The sequence below is a fragment of the Sphaeramia orbicularis genome, chromosome 6 (assembly GCF_902148855.1).
Source record: "Sphaeramia orbicularis chromosome 6, fSphaOr1.1, whole genome shotgun sequence".
Classification (NCBI taxonomy): Eukaryota; Metazoa; Chordata; class Actinopteri; order Kurtiformes; family Apogonidae; genus Sphaeramia; species Sphaeramia orbicularis.
The window spans coordinates 12,436,114-12,461,268 of NC_043962.1; the positions used below are offsets into that span (position 1 = coordinate 12,436,114).

Below are 25,155 nucleotides of genomic sequence, written 5' to 3' on the forward strand. Positions count from 1 at the left end.
GAACTGAAGTTATTTTGGTTATTGTCAAGAAAACATGGAAAATGGATAGATATCAGCTCTGAAATTAAACTCTTATGAGCTATTTTTGTTGTTATCATTATATTTGTCCAAACAAATGTACCTTTAGTTGAACCGGGCATTAAAATGAACAAGAAATTGAAGAAAACAAGGGTGGGCTACTAATTTTTTTCCACGACTGTATTTACCTGGGTAATAGAATACCTGGCAATCTGTGTGCTTTGCGTTTCCACCTCCTGGAAAGTTCCTGGAAATGTATTCAAATCAGGCTCAATCATTTCCACTCGCTGTCTTGAAGTCTAGCTGAATGTCTATAGAGCGTATTCAGCAAATATGCTCGAAAGAGCCCGGGTCTTGTTGAACGTATTTGCTGTATACGCTCTTCAGCATATTCAGATGGACAGACGAATGATTGCAATGCACTTGTAGGAGTGAGATGAACACACTAGCCTCTGCTTTGCTCAAGCCAAATATTCACTCAAGAGCGTATTTAGCAAATATGCATATTACAGCTGTGATAAAGAATGTACTATAACACAGTCAACAAATTATTTTATGACGCTAACGTTTGAAAAAGTTCTCCATTTCATCATGTCGTTAAGCTAGTGTTGAGCATTAATTCACCTCTCAGCTGTCACACTTCCCCAGTTCTGCTCTTCTGTCCAAACATAATAAAAGTACAGCAGCATGTGAAAATCTTCCATATTGAACCTTTAAATATTTACAGGCTCAATGGTTCTGTTAAGAAAATAATGTTTTTTATATACAGTATATTTTAATATTTATGAATAATCTGTGTAGATTCTTGGTGGTTGTCACTTTCATCGTATGAACACATCATCAAACAACAGATTAATATTAAAAGCATTGTTCTATAAGTCAGCTGTTCAGTTAGGTTTTTCTCACATGTGAAGTAAAGATTTTTTTTTTTTTAAATGTAACACCAATGGGCTAAAATCAGCAGTGGAAACCAAACACTGGGACCAAATGCTGTAACAATAGCCTATATGACTATAAGCCTTTTGTTTTTTAAATCTAGAAGTCCTTACAACAGCCCCCATGTGAACTCCTACAAAGTGTAAAATACAAACACAATTACAAGGAATTTGTTCATTTTGACTGTTTACAGAGTGTTATTTGGTTACTACTGCACTGACAGATTTAACTCTGAGCATCCACGGAAATTAGTTTGACAAAATGCACACAGTAATTCTCAAAAACAAAAAAAACAAAAGCACTGATAATAAATAAAAAAATGTAAATATATAAGGTTGTTAAAGGAAACCTCCATTATGTAGTTTTCTATATCTATTCTCTTTTTTTAATGACTCCTACAATGATTGTTCTGGTATGTCACAGAGCTGTGGGGAATAAATATGTAGTATCTTTTTGTGATTTATACAAAACTGTTCAGTGTACGGGCCTTTATAAAATGTGTTACAGACAATTTTAGTTTTAGTGAAATCTCATGGCGAGTGAGGATCAGCCACACACTTCAAATAAAGCACTTGGTGATTTCAATGAGAGGCTTTTGCTGTTTCTTTGAAAATCTATATTTAATAACAAATTTGACATCAACAATTTTCACCGGTGACACAAACATACCTTTACAATACAGCGGCTGAGTTATGACAAGTAGAAAACACTCACATAGTACATTAAAAATCACTTTCACAGGCACAAAATTCACTCAACCCACTTGAACAAATAATTTACAACTGAAGATGCCATGTCTTACAAATACAGAAATTATTCTCTTTTCCTTCTGAAGAGAGTGATTCGAACATTCATTTATTATAATGTTTTGCATACTGTATACTGAAGGGCTAGTGTTACCTGTCATAGAAAAAGCCAGTTGGATGACCAGCACCAAAGTTTTGACCTCCATTTCCCCAACCGAGCAACGTCTAGAAACACATTCCAATACATCTGAGTCAAAGAGTGTGACAATAGTTTAAAAAATCAACTTCTTTTTATGATGTAAAGAATTCACTTTGCCCAATGGGATGGTTGGGGAGTCAAAGGAAGGCAAAACCTTTAACCCTGACAATTTAGCAATAAATAAGCTCTTAAACCATACAACCTTCCACTTAAACCGCAAGTTAATGCATATAAATTTATCTTTATGAGCCATTTGCACAGACTGAATGCAGCGTGGGGTGTGTATGCAGAAATCCGCTGTCTCATTGAAAAAAAATCTCACACATTAACTTTCTGAAGGCCTGCGGACATACAATTTACACAGAAAGAGGCAACTAAAGCGTCTGATTTCGCTGAGTCTGACTGTCACTTGGATTCACCGGAGGTGTCTTTGCAGCCTGACGTGACCAGAGATGTGACCACCAGCCCTTCGCTCCAGTCTAAACCTCTGCCTTCCTTCTCCTAGAAACACACACATTTCATGCAGTCAGTACTGAACGAACTCTACAACAAGCACTGGCGACTTACAAGAGAGAGATGCTGCTACAATATAAGTTTGAGCGCTGTAACAGTAAATCAGCCTGCAGAAACATCTTTACAGGTCTGGAGTTATCGATGCAGGTAGTTTATTTTGTCAGTGGTTATGGCCGACACTAGAGCTCTGGGAGGAACTTACTCTTTTCTACTGCTCTGGCTGTAGGGGACTGAACAAAAGTTAACGAAGCTACAAATAACTTGACAGAACATCAAATCCGAGGTAAATATTATACTTATTATTCCACTTACATTTAGCTTCAGTTATTAGTTATTTTTGAACAAGGATATTAAAATGAATGAAGAGCTTTTGTTATATTAAACATAACAAAATTTAAGATTATATTAATTTTCTATTTATTTATTTATATTTAATTACATTTTTTAGTCTAATTCTTTATTTATATGAATCCCACATTTCTTATTTTTCTCTATATTTTCATTTTTTCACTTGTTTGTGGATTTTTTTCTACCCGTCTTTTTCTCTGCACTTGCTTGTTATATTTTTGCTGCTGCTAACTGTGAAATTTCCCCATGTTGGGATGAATAAAGTCTTATCTTACCTTATTGGCTGTGTGTGGCCCCTGAGCTAAAATGAGTTGGAAAACACCCCTGGTTTAAAGGTTTTATGTTTAATATTTAGTGAAATCTAGTGGTGAAGATGAACTGCTCTGTCCTCACCTTAGCAGCTAAGGCGCTATATTGCCTGTTACATACACTACAAACAAAAAGTTAAGGATATTTTGAGTTTTGGGCAATTTTTTTCAGTTGGGATTCTTGCACAGCACTTTTTACTTTTTTGTGTGTGAATTGAAACACATTTTTTTAATGACCAGACATAGTTTTATTTACAAATGCCAAAAAATGACCAAAAAAAGACAAAAAAAAAAGAAATATCATTAACTTTTTGTTTGTAGTGTATGTAAAGGTCCTCATTACAGTTAGTGTTTTATCGATTCCAGAGTTTTTAGTTCAGGGGATATGGACTCTCAGCCACACCCAGACAGCAGTAGGTGACAGTATGTGATCCATCTTAACTCTGGACATCACTCACTATGAACCAGAAGAAACAAGAGGAGAAAGTCCATTTATAGCTACTGCAGAAACATGGCGGGGTCTGACACAGTGTTCTCTGAAGAGGTGAAACACTCTTTGTAGATATCAATGACTATCCCTTATATTCCACATTTTTGTTTTGTGAAATTCTGCAAGAGAAAACATTAATTTCTGTGTGTTGTTACGAAGATTCTTTTTGATTGATTTTACAAAGGAATCTTTTAAACTTGGCAAGGAAGGTAAAAAGTCCTGAAAAAACATGGAATAACACCAGTAATGTTAGTCTTTTTGGGATTTCAGAAGGGATACACTGTTGATTTAATGCAGATTTGTCCATTTTGTTGTTTCAGTGTTTATTTTGTCTATTTTTGCACACTGGCCAACACAGTATTAAATCACTATTAACAAAATTTATAATAGAGATTCAATCAAACTTTAATCAATATTTGTAACATGTCCCACTTTGTCCCACATATACAATATCTTGGCCCTACATTTGTTTTCTTTGGATCTGATCACTCTACCTTCTCTGGCCGATCCATTTCAACACCAACCTAAATTAATATGGACCACTTATTCTTGCCTGGATATTCTCCAGCTACCAGAAAAAACTTACAGCTCTGTAGGCCACAAACATCTCCTTAAAGGCCATGAAGTCAGTGAAGGTCAGCAGCATGTCAAAAATGTCACCTGGCACCTCCTCTTTGTGTTGTCTGCAGAGGGAAGACACATACTGTATCTTATTCGTCTCATTTTCAGTGTACTTGTGTGCCACCTACTGGTCAGCTGCAAAACACAATCCCTTACATGCAACAGGTGATGATAAGGCTGTTAGGCTGAATTCTACTCCCTGCCGAAAACTGCATCCCCAGGCGTGGGTGATGTAGTTTTCAGCAGTATTTGTTTTTATTGTTATATATTTTGTGTGTTGTGTATCTAAGATTTAACTTTTGAACGTTTTATATACCTTACAATTTGTACATTCTTTAATACTAAACAGGCAAAAAACATAACTGCAATATTGTCCTCTTCATGGCTGACTTAGGAAGGGGGAGCAGTTTTCAGCAGGGAGTAGAATTCGGCACAACACAGGCTGCTGACTGGACACTCTCAGTGTAATGCTGGGTCGCCAAATCATCTTAAATAGCTGAGAACTCAATCTGCCTGCAATGAAGTGAATAAAATGTTCTGTGGTGTAATATCTTACATGACCAGATCATTAAACGTGTTCATGTTGAAGCCTGGGATCCTTTCTGTCAGCTGCTGCTCCAGGTGTTTCTCCAACAGGTCGATCTCCACAACAGAATAAAAATGAGTGTGATTAAACAAATAAGCTGATTTAAGAAACATTTTTTCATCTAAAGCTATATATAGACAAATATTGGCACATCCCTCTTGCTGACATAAAAATTTCTGACACTCCTAACAAATGCAGTTTACTGTGAATGTAGACAAGCTAAGTGAGCTACCAAGCAACTTACATATTCATTGAAGATGGATGTATAGACGAGTTTGTTTTCATCAGAGTCGTCAAACTCTAAGTAGTATTTCTCCATGAAATTTTGCTGAAGCTGCTGGAACTCCTCCTCTAAAAGAAAAAGTGACAGACATGTAAAGTAACACTGTATTAACACTCGTTGATGCATTTACTGGGTAGTAAGACTGTGCAATATTACTTATTGCATAACAAAAATGCTCATTAGTTTAATGTTATACTGCCCTCTTATGTACACAGAAGGGGTAATTCTGAACACAAAAAGTGTAGCTGAAAGTGTTTTCCATTTACTGTTTTTTTACAATTTTATATTTGATCACACATGTATTGGAAAATTTGCACAAAGGTTCAAAATAAAAGGATAAAAATAACGACACATGAGGAAGTAAGCGTCATAGGTACAGTATAATTCAAATTATTATAAATAAACTATTGAAAAAACTAAAAATACACTATATATCTAGATATGTAGCACCAATTGACCACACACCTGGTGAGCGGCCACACAGAATACTTTGTCTTCACAGATTTATCAGTACTGTGTTTTTACAGATTGCAAATACTCAGTCTCTGAAATCCTCTTTCACAGTGCTGTGTATCATTGTGAGGAAATGGCTCATTAAGTACGATGAAGCATTAAAAATACCCATGATTATGTCCTCTATGCAGCCTATAACAGCATCAAAAGCAGATTCAGCAGCCGAGGAGCTGGAGGAGGAAAAATAAAAGAAGAAAAATGACAAAAGGCCCTAAAAACAGTAATATAGTGCATGATATGAACTGCTGAATTAAGAGCCACAGTGAAGTTGCTACTTCAAATGGTGCACCTGCTGCTGTGATATGCTAATGTGCCAATTATATAAACTCGCAGAGATAACTGTTGTCATGTGTTAATACAGACTATCTTCAGTGTTTATTCTGATACATGATATAAAAAATGGCCTAATATCTGACCTGAAAGCACAGCTGTTTAGGTTTAGGTTGATTGAAAAGAAGCATTATGAAAGCTTGAGACTTCACCTCGACTTGGCCTCGTCTATTCTAAATCTGCGACTCAGTCCAATAAACTTGAAACTAAATGGCAGGAAAATACACCTGGAAATAGCAAAGTTTTCCTCGTCCAAGTCGACCATTTCGATGTTGCTTCCACAATTCCACACACCTGGAGAGGCGTTACCTGGAAGGAGGTAAAACAAATTAACACTAATATTAATTTTAGTGACGTATAGTATAAACTAACCTAAAAATAAAACTAAAACTAAGCGCCAGATAAACTGCCCATATGATTTTTTTATTAGCGTTAGTTAGCATTGTAAGCGAGAACCTTATGCTAGCTAGCATTAGCTAAACTACTGTTAATGATACGGAAGTGTAAATATTTGTTAAATGCCTCTTGGAGCTTTTCTACGGGTCTAGGATCTACTAGTAAAACTATTAAGATTTCCTTACTTCGTTCCTGGACGTCCATACTGTTAAATTAGTCTTAAACGTGGACGGCAATTAGCGAACGTAATGTCGTTACCAAGGAAACGGCGAACATTTGTGCGTTTGAAGAATCGTCCGGTAGAAACAGTGGTGGATAGTTGGTTCCTACTTGTGACACGATTGGACACAACGCTGTACAACAAAGGTGTCAAACATGTTCTTTTTGCAGCAACGCAGAGGAAACAATATGTCATTTATTTTGGGATTGCACCTACACACATATGTTTTGGATTGATTTAAATAATTTTATAAACACAAAAACTGACTCTTTGTGTAAACTGAACTTTCAACACATTTTATTTGGCCTATCACACATTGATAAAATAACTCCAGAAAAAAAGATATATTATAGACCTTTTGATTATTTTTGCCAAATTTCACATTCATTGCTCCAAATTTGCACATCAACGTCCAAACATCACTGTTTTCAAAGCCCTTTTTTCCAATTACGTAGACAATTTGAGAGACAGTATAAATTCTAAAGCAAATAAAACAAAACAAAAAAATATGTCAAATGTATAATCTTTTTCAATTTGTATAATTTCTATTTATTCCTCGAGCATTTTTTTTTTATTTTTATTACATATGTTTATTTATTTTTATTTATTTATTTTATTTTATTATTTTTATTTATTTATTTATTTTTTCTTTCCTAATGTCTTACATGTATTTCTCTATATAATGTAAAAGATTTTGTGAATTATGGAACTTTCTACCCTTATTGTTGTATACTATTATGTATATTTACTGTTCAATGTTAATTGTTCAAATAAAAAATGAAAAAAATAAAAAAAAGGCGTCAAATATGCGGCACAGGGGCCAAATCCAGCCCGCCAAAGGGTTCAATCTGGGTCCTGAGATGAATTTGTAAAATGCAAAAATTACACTGGAGATATTAACAATCAAGGATGTTAAAATAATTTTAGGTCATTTCAGTCTAAAGTGGATCAGACCAGTAAAATATTATCATAATAACCTATAAATAATGAGAACTATAAATTTGTCTCTTTGTTTTAGTGTAAAAAAAGGAAAATTACACAAAAATATTTATATTTACAGTCTAACCTTTAACAAAAAATGTGAATATCTGAAATGTCTCAAGAGAAGTATGTGGAATTTTAATATTTGTCCTGTTATTTAATGTTTTATGTGTTTGTAGATCCACAGTGATCTCTAAGTTGTGATTCACATGTATAAATGATAAACTAAGGCGTAATATTGTTAACATTGCATTTATTTTACTAAAGAATTTTCAGGTTGTTCATATTTATTTATGTTACATTCAAGTACAATTTGTAGATGTAAACATTTTCATTACGGAATTTACTTTTTTCACTCAAAAGTTCTTATCCTATTATTTATATTATTTTACTGGTCCGGCCCATTTTATATCATATTAGGCTGAATGTGGCCCCTGAATTGAGCTGATATCTATCCATTTTCCGTGTTTTCTTGATAATAACCAATCACTTCAGTTCTTACATCAAAAGCTGTGGTATTGTACTGACAAATACCGTGCTTTTAGGCATTCCATGTTTTCTTTTCTGTCTGTTTTAGTCACATGATACACACAGGAATTAGTAATTGATTGCATAACCATTGTTTCTGATGACTTTTGATGGTCTAATAATTTTTTCCGCTACTGTATACAAGATGAAATTCCTCGAGACATAAATAAGCACCAGTCAAACCAAAAATGTCACATGAACATATTGTACATTTATTACAAATATCACAATCCAGGAAACAACAATTGATCAATAAATCACATCTTTGGGAACTCTGGGGCAAAATTCCTTTATAGATGTTTTAAATACAGCTCACAAGTCTTTCTTTACAATCCTGAACTTCATCTCCCGCCACAGAGATATTTTTATAACTTATCTCACCTGTACGTTTAAGGTGCTCCAGGAAATACAAGATAGCAAACAGTGACCACATCAGTCATTTTGTCATACTGAAAGATGCACATTATCTTCACAAATCACTCCAGTATAGTCTGAATGATTTTACAGATCCAGTTCATGCAATTTGGAGAAGTAGAAACTCTTTAGGATTGCTGTCATTGCTGTCAGACAATCAGACCAAAACAAATCATTAATTATTCAGTGTTATAATCTGAAACGCTTGATTCTCAAAGTTGTACAAATAGGTTGTGTCTCGAATTACAGTCTCTCTCGTGTTCATTTTGTCACCTGTTTCCATAATATAGACAGAATTTGACAAACCCAGAGATGCTTCAAGTAGATGATGGACAGAGGAACAACATCATGGTTGTTATGACGACAGAGTAACACATTTGGATCAATGACAAAATGAGAGCAGAGATGTGCAATATTGTTATATAGAGTATAGAGAGGGAAACCACACATTAGTCCGGCCGATTTGGTCCCACTTAACTGGAAATCTGGAAGCTATACTGACAATTTGGTAAACTTTAGTCAAGACAAATTCTGTAAATGTAAATAAACCACTGAGAACACTCTCGCCACTGTGCTGAGGGTGGTTTCTTTGCTAATTTATATCAAGTATTTCAAAGCCCAATTAGATCCAGAAACACACGATTCACTTGAACATTTATAACATTTGATTTCAAAAACTCACCTGAACATCACTGCCAAACAACATAACCTGTTGTACTTTCCATGAAATTATTCACCATAATTTATAATAAAAATTAATATCACATCTTGTGGATTCAAAGAGGCCAGCTTAATACAGAAGAGGGAGGTTTTTCCATCAAAAATAAACCTTAAGACTTACTTTCACTCATTCTGCTCCTCGTAAGAGCTAGACTGTGGTCAAGCCAGACTACAGTGTTTGCTAATTTGGTATCGTCAATCAAGCAATATCAGATAAATTCTAAAAGGTGCTGGAAATTCAGTTGTAGATTTTGCTGATGTTCAAATAACCAAGCAAAAATGTATGATTTCTTTTACACGTAAGCTTTCCATAAATCTGAATCCCTGTGTATTTATTTATTGACTGTGATTGTTCTAAACATAGCTTAGACTGAGGAAAAGACCAACATCTGAACAAAGACAATAAACCACAACAAACAGAACAGTCGGCCTTACTGAAAATCAGTTCATAAAGTTTTTAAATTGATTCAAGTATTTTATTTTTAACTGTTTGTAAAACAAGACCTGTCATTTACATTCTTGTTTGTGATATAATTTCTTCTTAAACATTTACTTTTGTAAACAGGATCATAAAACTATCATGGAGAAATATTCCCACAATTTTTCCAGCTTTCTGTCACCTTTTAGTGGCCTGAGACCAAGAGTAAACTCCTACGAACAGGTGTCTTCTTCCGATGACACCCTATCTGGGGACGATCCATCAGTGCCGACACTTACACTGACCAAATAGGTGTTGATACAACATTTAGAAATGTGAATGGAAAAGCTACCTCAAAAACACCATGAAACCGCATATCTACACCCAGAAAATGTGAAAGTGGGATATATTTCAAATTTATCTGTACCTTGGGTTTAATACTGTACTACTGGCTTTTTTCTCTTTTTGCTACTCAGCCCTTTCAGCAGACGTGTGCATGACTGTGATGGAATCAAAGAGTAGTAGCCTCTTGATTGAAAGCGCAGTGGGATCCTCGGATGTCTGATAGTTCTACATCGGGGATTGTAGATTATAAGTTGGTTGTGTCTGTAAAGACAGCGACATGTTTGATTTTCACTTCTGCTCTTTTTGTCTGAAAAACACACTGTTCATAGAAAGCGGACGATTAACGGCCCAGCTTCTGCAGTGAGTTGTCAGAAGGATATAAAAGAGGAGATGTTAGGCAAATGAGGAAAAGCCTCTGGAGATCCATGGGTGGTTCGGTTCCCCTCTCCTCTTATCTCCTGTCGTTCTTCTCAACTCTCCATCGTCACCTCCTCTGACCAGAACTCACAGTTCCAGCGTCGTCGCAACGTTGTGGCACCATCCTCACAGCCCTGGTAGGCAAGAGGGGATTAGAGGAAGAGGAGGAGGAGGAAGCTGTAGGACTTTTGTGTCTCTCCTGCTTGGATGTGGGGCTGGAACTGTGTCAGGAGACATGTGCAATGAGTCTGACACGGGTCTGGATGTCCTGGCGGCACAAGGGGCACGTCTCTAACTGTAAGGCACACTCCATACATATACCACTGGGAAAGAAAAGGAAGGTTTTATTACCTCACAACAATAAATGCAAAACAGATATTTCACTTCTTTGACAATAAGGTTGAGTGATGTGACGGTATATACTATATGTGATGGTAGAAATGTGTCTACTGGTAGAGTTTGGGTGATACTGTTTATTTGGACTTGAATGTTAACCCGTAAAGACACAAACATCCATCACTGACCAAAACCATCACTGAAGTTAACTGTTTAATAACTGTTGATCCAGTAATACTATCAATACATGTAAATAACTGGTGTAAAATGCAGTTTGCCATCTTTCCATGGTCATCAGATATGACCCATTTGGACGTTCAGAGGCTTCGTAGTGAATATGGAAACACCGTAAGCTTCCATAACATTGATTCACCAGTAAAACCCATGGAGTTGGATCAATAACAGTGGATGGAGGCACTGGGTTTATGTTCACTTAATGATATATTTTACAGAAAAAGCCACTTTTTCTTCAGTTTTCTCTATTTCTGGTATAATAACCCTAACTTTAATCTGAACTTTTATGAACATCTACCTGATTATTAAATTTAATACAGGAAAATACCCGATTTACACTGATAAAATACAGAGGATAATATTATAAATAAATGGTGACAAATGACTTAAGAAAGACTAGATATGAACAGAATTTCATCTGGGAACTGACATAAAAGTAATGCTGGATCTTTATGGGTTAAAACCAGTAAAACTTGAAACATTGATCTCATTGGTACTGAAGCTGAGTAACATGATTACCAGTGTTACTGCTCTCATTTGGAGCCTAAACCACAGTGTACGTAACAGCCATGAGCAAAACACATTTATTAACAGTTAACAGGTTTTTCATTTGATCACCTTTGTTGACTAACATTAATGTTGCTTGCAGCTATTTCATGGAAGTCTTCAGTTTATAACCCATGTTACCTCATGTGAGGCAATTTTGTCTGAATAGGAACGCTAAATAAAAAAGGATAGTCATCAAATACAAATATACTATGATTGTTTTGAACAATTTCATAGATCAATTTGACGAGAAATTATCCTATTGTGACATCCAATATATCAACAACAACGATATAAAATTACATGTATCTATATAGAACACTTTGGCCATATCACCCAGTTGACTACAAAGCTCTTCCACCCAAATAACTGGAATCTGATCATTCTGAGTGTCTGGTCTGGTTTATGCGTACCCGTGTCCACAGGGCCGCAGCTCTGTGTCGGCCATGACATCACAACACAGCGTGCAGCAGTTGTCTCGGATGCTAACCTGCTTCAGTAAGGCTAGACGCCGGTGTCTGGGAAGCACAAGTACACACACAGTAAGAAGAAATGGTGGTTCTAAATATGTATGGTATGTTATGTATGTCATGTTTTGTTCTGTGTTCCATCATTACAACCCAAACACTTAAAAGGTTCAGTGAATAATATTTAGTTATATCTCTACTGCTGCCAACTGAATACCCTCCTCACGTAGACCCTACAGTGGCTGTTAGGAATGCGAAATCCCTTCAATAGATGCAGTGTCAGAAGGTTGTCCACTCTAGACTGAAGAGGTCATTAGTGGCTTTTCCACTGAAACTCAAATTGAACATAACTTGCGCATAAAAATTTGCCTGATGGAAAAACGACACTTTTACCAAAACTCTCAAATTTCAATTAAAAGTTTTTGTGCTGGCAAGACGTGATTTTTCAGGCATAGCGCAAATGGTATATCACGCAAAACTACAATGGAAAGACCTTTTTCCACAACTAGAGTCATATGAATAAAAAAACCCGGATGTGTGGACACACCAGGAAACTGAATCATTTTTAAATTTAGTACAGGATAGAGGGGTAATATATAATAATAATGAATATATCTGTAAAGCAACACAATATTTATGTTCATTGCCATGTTTATGGAATAACTTCTCATGTCATCTTGCGATAATAAATGAACAAATCATCGCATTTGTGATTTAATGGAAAAACCGACATTTTGCACTTCTGTTTTTTTAACAATTAGTAAATATTGGTAAAGTTTTGCACATACGTCCAATGGAAAAGCGACTATTAGACCTATCTCCTATTCACCCTCAAATGTAGAAGGTGACAGTAATGTATCTCCACTTTCGATACCATCCACCATAAAATGGCAAAAAAGGAGAAGAAAAGGAAAAGTCCACAGTCCACATATCAGCAACTATTCCTATTTATGCATTTAAATCCCCCTAAATCCCACAAATGACCTCATTATTTCAAGTAAAGCAACCTCAACAAAAACTCTGGCATCTCAGCTTCATCAATAACCTCCCTTCTAATAATTATCATTAATACATTTGATTTACGGTTGAGACAAAGTGTCAAATGTTAAAAAATGCATTTGTGGAAACATAAACAGTATCTGCATAAAATAATCCCAGCACTTGAATCTTCTAAAGAACGGTATTGGTTATTATGGGCTATTGACATCACTGAGCAAACAAAAGTTTAATTATTGACATAGTTGGGTTTCAATATGCTATTAAACTTTGTCACTGCACTGACAAACCTTGCATCTCCCAACTGAATGAAATGTACAGACAATAGATTTGCCAGTCAGAGATAAACAATATAATGCTTTTACAAAGTCTGTGTAGCCAAATAATTTCCTTTGTTACCTGGGTAGGATGATCTTTTCACTGGGTAGAAGTGACGCAAAGTCGTTGAAGGTGCTGAACTTGACTGAAGGTGGGTGGCGGAAAGGCTTGGCCCCGAAGTTAAACTCACACTGTTGGTATGACATAAAGCTGGCTGCCGCAAAGAAACCAGACCTGTCAGATAACACAGTTAAGCAAGGAAATGAGATTAGGTCAGAGAAGATTGGATGCCAAGGGGAAAGAGGAGAGACAAAAATGACAGAGCAAAGGGAGACAAAAGGGAGGATAGACGGAAAATGCAGCACAAAGTGTTTATGAGCAAGTGAATGGCTGAAAATATAGAATAAAACAGAAAAAAAAACATGAAAAGTGTTGGTGGTGTGCGTGTGAACTTACGTTGCTGATGAGAACACCTGTTTTTCAGGTGGAAGCTGATGTCCATTCAAATAGAAGATCATCTGCTTCTTGCTGAGGTCAAGCAGAAAACCAATGGCATCTCCTAAACAGAATATACACATGGAGGGCAGTTATTCCTATTATTCAATTCAATTCAATTCAACTTTATTTATAGAGCACATTTCATGCACAAAGCAGATTCAATGTGCTTCACAACAGGTATATTACAAAAAAAAAATCAATCATAAAAAAGAGAGTGCAATTGCAAGTAAACAATCATATGTACACATACTTAAACTCGCACATGCACACTTACCCACACAAGCATACACACAACTCAACAGAAGGCTGTCGAAAAAAGGTACGTTTTTAACTTGTTTTTAGAAATGGCTACTGATGTTATTCTGCCATGTAGAAGTTAAATCTGAGCCTGAATACTGTCAATGACAGTGGAATGTGGTTAAAGTCACAAAGCCTAAAGCACAACCAAAACAATACACCTATTTCTAACCGAAGACGTCTGATAAACAAATGTGCGCCCATACCTTCTTTCCAACAGGGGTGAGAGTGAGGTTTACTGCGAGCGTTGTACCAGATGAGCTGCCTGCAGCCATCATACGCACACGAATATTCATCATCTCCTATTCCATAGCCCTCCTGTAACCAAACATACCCACACAAAATGTGAGTCATGTCAGTGTACCACAATGAAGAGAATGACAACAAACAAAAAATGGCGAAGGCTCTTACATGGTTGAGGAACTTGCTGTCCTTGGTGGCCCATCCGATTTGCATGACTCCTGATGTGATGACCGTTACCTCATAGTACCAGACGCCTGAATCCACACAGAATGTACAGCGAACGCTCTCGAAGGACGAGGCATCACATCGTGCCTGGTGAGGAAGCAAAAAGAGGAAAGTTTCTGCTGAGCTCATTCATTTTCACATGTATATTTGACATTTCAACATTTCAATGTAATAGAAGGAAAAGCAATTGTATTAAACGAGGGGAGCTGCTACAGAGCATATGTACAGTTGACAAATAAAAATAAGGACTTGATGAGAGTTTTCTCCCCCAGGAAGCCAGTTATCATCATCCATAGGGCATGATGACTCACTGAATTATGAAATGTATGTGAATCATACGCTACAGCTTTCACAGTGACTAGATATAAACCCAACACCATTACCATTAAAATGAGGAAAATGAGGGAATAACTTGTCAAAGAATGGTGTCCCACCCTTCTGTAGTTCAGACTACATCCATTATAATACAGTTTTGTTTGAATACAGCATGACTTCTCTACATTTCCCAGAATATTTTAAGATCCCCCCAAAAAATTTAGATATTTTGACAATATTTTAGTTTCAAACTGTGATTCTTTTGGAAACACTTTGGGTCCCAATCATTGAGCACAAATCCTTTCTCATTTCATTGAGATAAGACTACTCAGTGATAATTCAACATGACCTGAGACTGAATTACAGCTATTATTATATTATATTATATTATACTATGGTATTACTGATTATAGTCACAATAGGCAAGCAGTTTGAGCAATCTGTGACAATTCTGTCGTCCAGTGGTGTTATCAGATGGTGATGTGATGTGTAATTGAAGCATTACAACTGCAACTTTGCTAAAACAAAGATGGAGATGTATGATGTGGATGGAAATGAAGACTCAATGTGACAGCTGACTGAAGCGGTTCTAGAGCCATGTGTTGGTCAAATACCTTACTAACTGACATGTTGTCATTTTTCTAATTGTTATGCATCTGTAAGACATGAATTCAGCTGAGTGTGATTGATCATATAGACAAACCTCCAGCCCAGTTGGTGAAATCTTGAGGTACTCGCTGACGTCGTTGCTGTTGAGCATGGCGTTGATATTGGTGAGATTGACCTTCTCGTACGTGAACTGACGGCCCTCCTTTAGGACTGGACAAAGACACAACAGAAGCATCGTTATCATGTTTTTTTTTTTCCTTCAGTGAATCATAAACACCCAAAATAAGGAAACAATCCTGTCTGCAACGCTGTATATGCCTGTACTCACACAGGTTGTCAAGGCTCCACTGTGAACAGAACCCAACCTGCCTCTTCAGGTAGTCAGGATGCTCTGCCCATGACTCTAGGACAGCTAGTCGATTGCTGATACAAGACTCTGATACTGTCAACTTGTTCTCACCTGGAGCCGGGAAGGAAAATAAAGAATCAGCAACATATGAAAACAGTGTCAAAACATTATAAGAAAGAAAACAGCCTGAACAAACCAAAACAAAGGAAGAGGTAGGACCCAATAGCACTTCACAGAATAGAATAGAATAGAATAGAATATCTTTATTGTCATTGTAACAGGTACAACAAAATTTAAATGTGCCATCCAATTTGTACATCATATATAAAACCTACTATAAATATACAAATTAAAGCAGCTAAATAAATAGGTAAAAAAAAACAAAAAAAAAAACACGCTGAAACCCATCACTCATAGCAGCATACAATTCTGTTACTGCACTGATGCCTTTAAAACATATTGTACATCAGATGTGTTTTTCTGTATCAAGTGTGGTGACTGCTGTTGGGTAAAAACTGTTCTTAAATCTGTTTGTCCTTATCTTTATTGTTCTGAATCGTCTGCCTGATGGCACAGTTCAAACAGAGAGTGTCCAGGGTGTGAATCATCCTTTATAACATTTGTGGGGTTTTTTGAGGCAGTGGGAATTGTGTAGCTCTTCCAGTGATACTATAGGATGAACAGATAACAGATAAACAGATAATGTGGGATGGTGATGATAGGGAACCTACTGGTCTGGGAGAACTTCTCCAAGGCAATGAGTGCAAACAGCATGACAGTGGGGTGGGCCTCAGAACTCTGGAGAGAAGAGAAACAATCATCATTATGTACGCTTTTTCATTTTATTTACTTGCTAAATATTTTTCCAGACTTTCTGCCTTTATTAGGAACAAAAAAAGGCTAAAAGAAACAAAGTTCACGTATAATTTGCCTGCAAACTTGGAAAAAAAAAAAACAAAAACAAGATGCAACTCTATAAAAAAAAAGTTAATCAACATTCTTTTACAAAACTGATCAAAAATGTGCAATTACTGCTCACCAGGCTCTCTAGAAGGTATTCAAGGGTTCCTGGGCTCAACAGGCCAATACTGGCAGGTCCTTAAAAAGAGAAAGAAATTGAAATATTATGTCAATAAAAATAACAGTTTATGAAGCTAAACACTCAGTAGCTGCTTTCCATGCCTTAATATTCTACTTATGGACAGATTAAAAATGCCTAATATAACCATCTCCATCGGACAAGACTGGCCTAGAACAATCAGACAGAATCTCTGGATTAAGAGGGATGTTGTAAATCTTTAATAATCCATTCAGTATTAAAATATTAGACACCTAATAACCAAGTTAACATTTAATCTGATTATTTCTCTCCAGTTGGAATAAATATATTGTTTCTATGCTTGTTTCTATGCTTGTTTTTCCCCCATGAGGGGTTGACATTAGGTTACAAGATGAATTACCAGAAGAGATGAAAACAATCTCTGTGGCTGACTCATTTATACTTGCAGAAAAAATTATTAGATCACCCTTGTTTTCTTCAGTTTCTTATTCATTTTGATGCCTGGTACAACTAAAGGTATATTTGTTTGTACAAATATAATGATAACAACAAAAATAGCTCATAAGGGTTTGATTTCAGAGCTGATATCTATCCATTTTCCATGTTTTCTTGATAATAACCAAAATCACTTCAGTTCTTCCATCAATGTCTATGGCATTGTACTGCCAAAAATAGTGCTTTTAGGCATTCCATGTTTTCTTTTCTGTCTGTTTTAGTCACATGATACACACAGGAGTCAGTACTTGATTGCATAACTATTTTTTTTGATGACTTTTGATGGTCTAATAATTTTTTTCTGTGAATGGAAATCTATTTTAAAAGATTTAAACATTTTTAACACCAAACAAGTTGTTTACTTAGGTGCATAACTAATTACAAATGTTGAATTTTTTCAATGCATAAAAGGCACAAACAGTTGTAGATTTTAGATTACACTCTTCACAGGAGCAGAACAAGTTTGTGAATGTCCAAAACAGGTCTAGTCTGAGTGAATTCTCCGGGGTATGTAAGTACACGTCTTCTCAAATGCCCTTTATTAGTGTTCCTGTAAAACACTTAAGTCCCAATCTCTAATCGTAACAATTTCAGCTGAGGTCAAAAAAATATTCTCCATACAACTGCAGCTAATGAGTGAGACAAATGCAAAGTCATGGCAGTAGAGTTAGAACCATACAATTTCCAATTAGGGGGAAACACTGAACCAAAGTTAATTTCTTTAGTAGTTGACTAACACAAAATCTTTGTGCTTCTGACACTGCCTATTGCCAACCAGTAGTAACATAAACTGCTAGAGAGCAGATTGCTCTACAGTGAGTTGGCTCAAATATTGTGTGAAAGGGGACCGTACCTGCTAATTTCTCTGCAAGGCATCCTAGGACAGCTGTGGTGTTTCGATGTTTAGCTGGATTTAAAGCATCTTGTCGTGCTACAGCAGAACTCAGACTCAACATGTCAGAGAGTTTCTGGAGAGCGTCCTGGAGAGAGAAGATGAGCCAGCAAATAAACAAGCGTCTACACAGTTGTGAAAGCTAAGGAGGTTGAAACATGAATACCATTAAGTCATAACATTAGCAAACCTCTGTGTGATTGTGTTGAAACATGTTGCAAAATGGCATAAGATATAAAGTTAACACACACAGACACTATTGCAAAAAGGCAGAGGTAATTACAAGAGCCAAAAGCTGAGCAACGCAGAACACAGATATATTAGACAGTGAGTTTCAGTCGACAGTGCAAACATGTTAATGTTGTCGTCTACAGGTTAAGAGTGATCGATTCCACCTTGATATTTGTGTTTTTGTGGTGAAGGGTTTATGTATTAGATTTTTTTTTTGTTTTGTTTTTTGTTTTACACACAAAAATATATATTTAATTGAAATCAAACTGTTCAGAGTGTCATGGTATGTACTTTGTCCTCAGATTACTCTGGACAGGCAACAGGGGGTCCTAACTCAATTTATTTGTCTAATGTGAAGAAAAAAATTGTGGGGAGGGAGAAAGGGGGTGAAATAACAAAACAATAGAAAAACAGATAATTGTTTGGATTTTATTATTCTGCAAACCCAGATCACAATTAAAGCTGCAGTAACAATCACAAGAAAGAATCTGATGAGTCAGTTTTGAGATTAAATCTATTTCACTTCAAGCTTCTCTCTGGCTGGTGCACAGACCTTTTGGAGTTAAGCAGATTACAATAGTTTTTCTAGGTCTTTGTAAGCTTAAATCAATTACTGAAAATCAATATCGAACCTCCAACACACACAAAGACACTTACCTTGGTGGGGAGAGGACACTCATCGAGGAGAAGAGTTATCACTGCAGGGCCAAGAGGATCGTCTAATGGGATCACTCGAATGAGAGACTGGACCACCTCCAACCAGCCATCATCTGAGGGAGGAGAGGAGAAAGAATTAATTTGAGATAAAACTGGCAGGAATTATAGTCCCCACAAAATCTAAAAGTGGCACTTGTTACTGACACTGGCTTAGATTCAATGTGTTTGCCTGTGTACAGCAGAATAGTTAAGCAGCTTAAATTTGAATAAATGATGACATGATAGAAAACACAAACAAATGTTAAAAGGCACCACCCCGACATATAACTGATAAATTGTCGGAGGTTTGATGAAAAAACATAGAATGGTTTCCCACTAAGGCTCTGTACACACAATGATGATCAACAGACATACTGATGACTATATATAGATAAATCTCTTTCAGACCTTCATCACACCAGCGTTGTGTATGCATAAATTCAATCAAGCCCATTTATGAAACTCCACCATTTAATATAACAGAACAAATAAACATGAGCCACAGCCACTGGTTAATGTGAATACTGGCTGATACTGATTTTCAGCTGATAGATTTGTCCATCTCCGTGATCAATTAAACATACAAGAAAACTGCTCTCAGTACATTCAGACTCCACACATAAAGATAAAAAATCAGGCATTGAACAGTTTTGATCATACTGTGTGTAGTGTGCTCCGATAATCTCAACACAGCACACCATGCATATAACAATTCTGTCCCAACACCGATCTAGAATCTAGTCCTCCAAGCTAGAAATCTCACATGATCAAATGTAATCTAACAAAAACAAAGAAGAAACATGGCAACAACAAGAAAACACAACACGTAACATGTAGCTTCAGTTGTGGTCCAACTTGGCGGAGACATTGAATAGACATTCTCGGGCTTCCCACAGCTCCACAAGCTGGTCCTCGATTTCTGAGGTCCACTGAACTTTATGTTTCAGGTCAGCCATACTTGTTTTTTATTTACGCCTGCTACCTTGTTCCTCAGTCAGCTCACTTCTTGATTGGCTACATTCAATTCCACATCACAATTCACAGAGTCATAACTCGGGAGTTGTCGGCTTTCCCCACACACAAAGATTTTTGGTTGTAAATATTGAACAAGTTTAATATTTGCAATTGTTGGCCCCAACCCGTTTCAGAGCCGATTATCGGTACAAATTCACTCTTAACGTACCTAAGACCACAGGATAATCTTATAGGATAATCTTATAAAACAAAATAATCTGGTGTTTGCCGTTCTTGGTTGGGAAGGGGGGAAATCGGGACAAAAACAGCCCAATTATCTTTTTGTGTGCACCCTATGTTATGCTTACACACACACTTAAATTACCAATTTGGCCTTAGATTACCAAATTATGCTGAAATGACTGTCAACCCCAGATTATGAGTATCATCTGCAGCTTTCAGGGAAAAGCATCCGTTTCAGGTCCATTAGATGACTCAGTAACATTCTCACTCTCTTAACACTATCGCTTCTAAAAGCTCCAGCCAACCAGATCATGAATAATGTAGCAGTGTGGCACATGAGAAACAGAAAGTTGACTGGCTGTCTGCCTCTCTGCTTGGCTGTCTTCAGGGTCCATATCAGCAAGTTCATACCCAGTTTGGCAGTTGTCAAGCTACACAACACCATGCCATGTGAAAATCAAACAGCATATTTGTATGACATAAGGCCCAAACACAAAAACACAAAGGACATCACATAAACATACACACCCTCATTCACAGAATCATTCACCTTCCCCACATGCATAATGAAAAGTACATCCAGGAGGAGTGGAAAATCCTGCACAGACAAAAACCTCTTTTTGACCAGTGTGCCATTTACAAAGCAAAAAAACACACATTTCAAGTATGCTGGTTGAACACATTTGCACAATGACACATTGCAATGTTAGACTGCGGAGACATAATGTGAGTGAAAGATGCTTGTTCATTGGATTGTTCACTGAAGGACACGACAAACCTAAGCCCTGAGGATCAGCCTGCCAACACTTCAAACACCGATTGACCTTGATCATAGAAATCCAGTCAGGAAATGTGGTGTATTTGACAAAATAACAGATCTTAATGAGTTTTCCAAAACATGCTCCGGTGTGCTTCCTGATTCACAACACAGCCTTGTAAATAAATGAGTTTCGTATCAAGTGTCATCAAGATTAATGTACCTGCTGGTGAGTTATAGTTGTCATTCAAACAGACACATAGGCAAAAATACTGTGTTTGCCTCAGCAAAAAGAAAAAAAAAAAACACATCCATCGAGCTAATCTTCAAATGAACACAGATCTAAATACAGATCCCACTTGAATGGTACATTTGTCAGTTGCTTCTGAGCATAAAGAATACAGCAGCAATATTTTGTCTGACTTTTTTTTGAAGACGCTTACAATAATATTCATCTGGAAATAAAAAGTATAAAAAACACTGGTGTGGAAATGGCTTAACATGCAATACTACTATTAAAACGAAACCAGTACTGATGCGCACAGCACTGTTAAATGCTGTTCACATGATCAGTATAGCGATGTAAGCAGCTGAGAACACATGATGTCTGCAGTGTAAGTTGTGCCCTGACTCCCCAGAACAGGCCTGTGGAGAAACGCTGAGGCAGCACACAGGTGGTGTGGGCGTTCTCCTCCGTTTAGAGAAGATTTCTCCAGTTAGATATCAAAGGCCTGTTTTAAACCTCAATCAAACTGGACGTGATTACTTTTGGGTGGCATTTAGAGTCTTCTTAATGATAACAAGAACTGCTTTGAAACACTACACGTCTGTATTATTGATGTCTAAGAACACTAAATATCAAACAGAAGAATAGGGGTGAAGTTACAAGCAGTTATGTGACAAACCAATAAAATTAATCCAATATCACCGTAATATCATAGTTTCAGCACTTATCTTAAAACAACTTATTGGCACGCCCTGAGGGAGGCGGGAAATCAGTTTCAAAAGGCATCTAACCTCTGGGATTTTTTACCAATCAGTAGAAATGATGAATAACATCACAACAGTGACACAACATTCCACTGCTTAGTTTCATTTCGGTAATCTTGACTGTGCTGCTTTGAAGTTACGCATGACCAAAAACACCCTGTGAGTTGAGACATCACACCTGTCAAATTACGAGTACAGATAATCTTTCATTTTGCCGTTTAAAACCACCATCTCAAACTTTTCTCAAACAACTTACATGTGCACTTATATCACTTCTGCCACATTACTTAGTACTGCCCATTCCAGCTTTTTCAAAAACCACCATCACTAAACCAAAAAGTAATTTTATTTCATGTCTGATTTGTGTGCTTGGTGTGTGAAAGCCTATTAAATGGTCTCTTACCCGTCTCTGCCATCTCGTGTAAAGTTATCATGGAGTAAGGAGGCTCTTGGTCACTGAAAAAAAAGACAGAACCTGATCAGAAGGAGATAATAACCTGTTTCAAAAGCATTTCTGTATAATCTATCTCATTTCAGCAATGAATCAATCCTGGTATCTGCTCTCTATACTTTTATTTGCTGGCTAGGCCCAAATTTAGATGGGGATTTTCCGATCTATACATCTGCAATAATATAAAAAGATAAGTCAAGCCTGTACGTGCATTAGTGTTTACTCTCATGGTTAATGTTATGCCAGAGGGTAAAAGTAAGTGTATATTCTGATGGATTTATTTCAGTAATAATTGTTGATGATGCTGCTATGACTCTTTTCTTGTCAAGGCATGACCATAGCTGAAATCTGCTTTCACATTTTCAGATATAATTTAATCTTGCTTGCTTTTAAGTCATGCTACCTGTTCTAGTAAAGTAATATTATTTGCAATATGTTGTAGTCAAATATTTTAACTCTTTATATAACTATACTGGTGTTTCAAAAAATTCTACCACTTCTAGCTGTAAGATGTTAAACTCATTTATATTACTAGTACATTTTCTCAACAATTGTCATTATCTGTGTGGATACAGACAGACAGAGACAGATCTGTTACTACATGTTCCAAAAAGTGATGCAACACTTTGTCATCCCAAAGATTCAGCTTTACTTTGTACCCACTACATCAATGTCAATGTCCCACATGCAGTTTTTGTGACAGCAAATCTTATTTTAAGCTTCTACTGGAAGAAATATTTTCACGAATAAGAGTTTCAGATTTGATGGACTCAAATATCTGACCTAGTTTGAAGTTGTCAGATCTGTTGTTGACCTATGCTCTTCAGCACTGACAAAGGGTCAGATATAGAAGAAAAACATTCAAACTGTCACAAAAGTTGATGTGTTGTTCTTTTCTTCTTGTTCTTTGACTTATGCCTTTTCCTTATGTCAATGGTTCAAAATTAAGAAATGCTGTTTTTCTGACACAATGTTTGAAAATAATGCACATAAATTAAGGCAAGATTAGACTCCAACTATAATTCACACAATCCAGAATACGTAGAAACTCAACAGACTTTATTTTTCCTCCAGTCCTCTCCCTTAAATTATATGTTCCACTTACTTGTCTACAAGTGTCCTTATGACAGCCAACGTGTCCAGCACCAGGCCATCAACATTTTGCTTCTTCCTTCTGGGCTCATGTGGCCCTCGCCCTCTGCGTGGAGGTCTGACTGGGTCCCTGGGCCGACTGCTGCGAGCTTCTCCAGCATCAACACCTATGCTTGTACCATGATCCACCCGCCTAGTTTGTCCTCGGGTCGCTCTGGTTGACCCATGGTGGTGGTCCTCCAAATCACTGTCCTCCCGGCACACACAGCTGTTTCCCATGGTTCCAGTGCTGGAGACCACAGTGGAAAGGGTCTCCCAAAAATTAGGGAAGGAGTTTGAGGAGGAAAGGAAGAGCAGAACCTGTGCAAGGCTTCTGCAGGCACAGAAAGTGATCCAGGCAGCTACTATCATATCATATGGAGAGCTTGATTTGGAGGGATTCTTGTCCCAGTTGACTGGGTGGGGTCAGCGTAAATACTCATACTGTTGTCACGCAGAGATGTGGTCTTGATTCAGGGTAATATTGTACGGCTGTTTAACTGGACCAGGAGTGGTCATAAGATGCATTAGGTAAACACCAGAACATCATCAGTGTCATCAGGTTCAGGTCCAGCTCTGATCCAGGGCTGAAACGACATAGAACAGAAAAAGTAAAACTCTGCCCATAAGTCAAGTCTGGCCATAGCTGTACACTTCACTGATAGACAGAGGAGCTGTAAAGCATAACAGAAGCTTATGAGACACACCCCGTGGGAGGAAAAGTCATCAGATAAAAAAAAAAACTAGTGAGCATTTAAAAGAAAAAGAAATGTGGCTGTTAGTTAGGTTATCTGTCTACTGAGGGAAAAGTCGCAAGCGGTCCTTATCTACAAACAAGTTTTCTCGTAAGAACAAACCAGAAATTTACAGTGTAGTCTCAATAAACTCGTCATTTCCTAAATTCTTAAACCATTCTTCTAATGTTGTCAAACAAGTGTTTTAGTTAGCCGGCTAGCAGGCTAGCCACCCACCCATACTGTAACGCTAGCAGTTAAAAGGGAAAAACAATCTCTCTGAAGTCATATTTATCATGTCCTTGAAATATATAAGGATTGTGATAATAACCTATAACCGTTAGTCTGTACTTACGTTGATACCGCTTGAAGAAAATCATCAGCAATCAAACGCAGTGAAGCCTCAACAAAGTATCGCTAGCTAACCAAACAGAGCTGCTAGCTGTTAGCCCGGTTAGCTGGACTTCTCTATTTCCACTGTCAAACCACAAGTTAGCTAACGTGATTAGCAGTGAACTCAGCGTAGTACTCCAACGCCGGTAAAGTACATGGGAAGATTTACATTGCTAGCTTATATTCCGCAACACACGTCTGCTAATATCTACAACGGCGCATTCTTCTGATGATTAGCTACCAATTCGTAAACATTATAACGACGTTACAGCACTAGTAGCTTGCTAAGTTCCGTAGCGTTGGCAGCTAGCTGAAAGCTGAAACGTTGGCCATCATCAGCTGTGGAGGCGAGGCTCACAGAGGAT

The 25,155-nt window shown here is 37.0% G+C and overlaps 2 protein-coding genes across 3 annotated transcripts; both read right to left on the minus strand.

The window, feature by feature from the left end:
- Window positions 1-1,547: 1,547 nt before the first annotated feature.
- arl2bp (ADP-ribosylation factor-like 2 binding protein) lies at window positions 1,548-6,577 on the minus strand. The gene is made up of 7 exons (XM_030137288.1): window positions 6,473-6,577; window positions 6,119-6,200; window positions 5,670-5,731; window positions 5,010-5,116; window positions 4,736-4,821; window positions 4,145-4,241; window positions 1,548-2,400 (listed from the first exon to the last, which is right to left on the minus strand). The coding sequence occupies exons 1-7, from the start codon at window positions 6,489-6,491 to the stop codon at window positions 2,305-2,307; spliced, it is 549 nt and encodes a 182-aa protein (XP_029993148.1). The 5' UTR covers window positions 6,492-6,577; the 3' UTR covers window positions 1,548-2,304.
- Window positions 6,578-8,207: 1,630 nt separating this feature from the next.
- Window positions 8,208-25,155, minus strand: rspry1 (ring finger and SPRY domain containing 1). Of its 2 annotated transcripts, none has more exons than XM_030137272.1 (15): window positions 24,753-25,155; window positions 23,638-24,239; window positions 22,485-22,537; window positions 19,099-19,211; window positions 18,172-18,298; window positions 16,803-16,861; window positions 16,495-16,561; window positions 15,743-15,874; window positions 15,509-15,624; window positions 14,434-14,577; window positions 14,229-14,340; window positions 13,684-13,786; window positions 13,309-13,461; window positions 11,860-11,964; window positions 8,208-10,653 (listed from the first exon to the last, which is right to left on the minus strand). In XM_030137272.1, exons 2-15 carry the CDS (start codon window positions 24,033-24,035, stop codon window positions 10,557-10,559), a joined length of 1,779 nt encoding a protein of 592 aa, XP_029993132.1. In that variant the 5' UTR covers window positions 24,036-24,239; window positions 24,753-25,155; the 3' UTR covers window positions 8,208-10,556. The 2 variants fall into 2 exon arrangements, with proteins under 2 accessions (XP_029993132.1, XP_029993131.1); XM_030137271.1 differs by having other exon boundaries at window positions 23,638-24,250.